Source organism: Colletotrichum abscissum (assembly GCF_030869225.1).
Source record: "Colletotrichum abscissum strain IMI 504890 chromosome Unknown Scaffold_267.1, whole genome shotgun sequence".
NCBI classification, from domain to species: domain Eukaryota; kingdom Fungi; phylum Ascomycota; class Sordariomycetes; order Glomerellales; family Glomerellaceae; genus Colletotrichum; species Colletotrichum abscissum.
In genome coordinates, this window is record NW_026850173.1 from 1 (window position 1) to 2,715 (window position 2,715).

A 2,715-nucleotide genomic window follows, 5' to 3' on the forward strand; every position below is an offset into this window, starting at 1 on the left:
AATAGCGATAAAGCCGACGGCTGGTTTTTCCATCTTCCTCGTTCAAAGTCATTAAGAAACGCGCCGGAATGATTGAGAGAACCGACGGGATCAGTCTGCCCATTAATCCAACATCTTGGTGCTTCATGGGGTGGCACACCCGATTGATCAACCGATCCGGGCGATGAAGAGTACCAAGAATCCTGTGCACTCATACTGATACTCGGACTAGGGCCACTGTTTGTAAAGTATGAAAAGAAACCACAATCGGTATCGAATTTCTACTCTGGTTTGCCGTCAAGGTGATGATATATCGAGCACCATTTGGCTGGATCTGCGGCTATGAAGTCATTCGGGTATGGCTTGGAGGCTGCAAAGTCGAGCAACCGTCCTTGACAAGGAGATGGATCGATTAGATGATCGAATGAATCATCAACCTGACTGAGCCAAATTGGATTGGCACCGGCACTCGAACTTTCGCAGAAGTCAAGGGGGAATTGCTGTAATCGAAACCCGTTGTCAGCGTGCAGTTGAGAAGAGCAATTGGGCTGCTTAATGGACCCTACAAAGGTACGCCTCTTCTGCGTCTTGGTTGGGGACTTCGGGTTTGACTTGAAACAATCGGGACTGTTGCATGTTGGGGTGTTTTCTGCTTGACGCTTCAGCTTTTTGCCTACATGAGATGGTCAGTACATGTAGGAAGTGGCTGAGCGCCGCAATGACTGAATTTGCCTTACGGTAGTTGCGTTGGGCAATACGGTTTTGAATCCTGCGACGCTCAGCAAGATCGGAAATCTTGGTCCAATCCTCGTCAGGATTGGCGAGTTTGCCGGGAGTGGCACGTGTGTGTGCGGTTTCTGCGACGTCCGTATGAGAAACTCGAAATAGCATGATGGCCTGTAATAGGGTCGCGGCGTAGGCTCGTATCCGGTGACGGGGAATGACAAGACAGTGGATACAGAAAGATGACTAGTGGCAGTAAGCTGCCGAATAGAGGACCTTGAGAAAGTAGGAAGAAGGAGGGCGGCTAACAGCTTCATATAGACTCCAAAATTAAGCATGCAATTTTAGACGTGGCGTTATCAACGAAGAAATGGCCAGCAGCCTGCTTAACCATGCAAGAGGTACCGGAAGATCTTCAGCGTATCCGTACTATGCTACCCTGGTGGTCTGCCTCGCCGTGCTGCCATGCACTGCCTGAACCCACAGGCTGCAGATGGAGGGCACATTCACACTCAGCTGGTCGCCGTAGAAGTCCCACGACATGCCCTAATGCGAATGAAATCATGTTCAAAGCTGCCAATATGAACGCGGACGCCGTCAGTTGAGATAAGGAGTCCATGCAAGGCAGAGACGAAGTCGTGACAGGCCTTCTAGAATGGCACATTTGAGCATTTCGTGCCCCTGCTGATGTTGCCTGAAATAGATGGATGTGATTCGACATTCGCACTGAATTGGCTTAAGCAGACCAGCAGAGGGAAGTTTGTTGGCAAAGCATAAGGCAAGGATAGCGAGGGCTTGGACATAGATAATTGGCGGTTCATGGAAGGTGCCACCAGAGTCAGCAGAAGGGACGAGCCTTGCCTCAATCATTGGGGCATTACTCCCAACCTCAATCTAGCCTAGATAGTAAACTAATACACGGGTTACGTTGCTTTAGCCTCTCGAAAAAGTGGAATTATGTAGAAGAGTAGTAGTTGAAAAATGGGAATTGTGTCTAGGAGTGATCGTTCCTCGATGGATTCAGACAGGACAGCCCACTCGTGACACCTGAGCACATATCACAGATCGCTTACGACCAAGGGGTATGTAGTTCTAGCGAGTCACCGACTCTATGCTGTTAAGTGCTTGATGCTTTTTATGACTCGGATATTTATTTGGGTAGTAGTCAACTTCATACTCCTAGAAGGTAGTAGTGACGACAAGAAAGTCAAGATAGAAGCAATAGGCCTTTCGCAAAAAATGTGTATGAGCAATGGACAAACTTCCAAGAGATTTTTGTACATTTAATACAGAATCCTAGTCTTTCTAACAAACGAGTTGCATAGAAGGGTGGTCTCTCTAAACAAGACTATATCCGCCGCAGGGTAATTCCCCTATTAGTATGTGTGAAGGATTAGAGTAGACAAGCTTTCCCGGTGTTGCCCGCGGGTACCTTGCCTCTCTCGCAAGTTTCTTCTCGACACATCTGTGGAAGTACGTCACATCAAGTTGTGTCTAGCTGCTCGAGGATCCTGCATGCTTCTTCTGCCGTGCAACGGAGCTCTGGATTCGGGACCAATAGAAGCTAGCAGATAGTCAGTGATGAGCTCGCTGGCAGTACCATCTGACTTACCCTTGTGACCTCCAGCATTTGAATCACCCATGCAGGTGCCCGAGGCGAGACTGCGGTCTCAGGCAGCTTCAAGCTTGAGTCGCAGAAGATCATGGCCAGGTTCTCGTTAACGAAGCCAGAAGATGGACAAAACTTTCTAAAACCACTTAGTACCGGGCACGCATGGCAGTATTTCATAGTGCGTACCTGATAATCGCATCTAGCTGTTCAATGGCACTAGTGGCGGGCGATGAAGTCGACCTCACCGGCTTGAACTCCGGACCCTGTCCGATGATCATTTCTCGAAGGATGCAGCCAGCAGACCAGTTATCAACAGCGCAGGTATACACCAAGCTACGAGTATCTCCGACGAACGCATTGACTCGGAGAAGCTCGGGAGCTCTATAGTACAATGAACAGAC

General features: G+C 48.9%; 2 protein-coding genes across 2 annotated transcripts; both read right to left on the minus strand.

The window, feature by feature from the left end:
- Nucleotides 1–260: 260 nt before the first annotated feature.
- On the minus strand, nucleotides 261–870 carry CABS01_17026 (uncharacterized protein; the record flags this gene model as incomplete). Its single annotated transcript, XM_060550353.1, has 2 exons — nucleotides 261–652; nucleotides 717–870. 2 exons carry the CDS (start codon nucleotides 868–870, stop codon nucleotides 261–263), a joined length of 546 nt encoding a protein of 181 aa, XP_060399222.1.
- Nucleotides 871–2,196: 1,326 nt separating this feature from the next.
- CABS01_17027 (uncharacterized protein) lies at nucleotides 2,197–2,592 on the minus strand (the record flags this gene model as incomplete). The annotated part of the gene is made up of 3 exons (XM_060550354.1): nucleotides 2,197–2,244; nucleotides 2,315–2,450; nucleotides 2,501–2,592. 3 exons carry the CDS (start codon nucleotides 2,590–2,592, stop codon nucleotides 2,197–2,199), a joined length of 276 nt encoding a protein of 91 aa, XP_060399223.1.
- Between the last annotated feature and the right edge of the window lie 123 nt (nucleotides 2,593–2,715).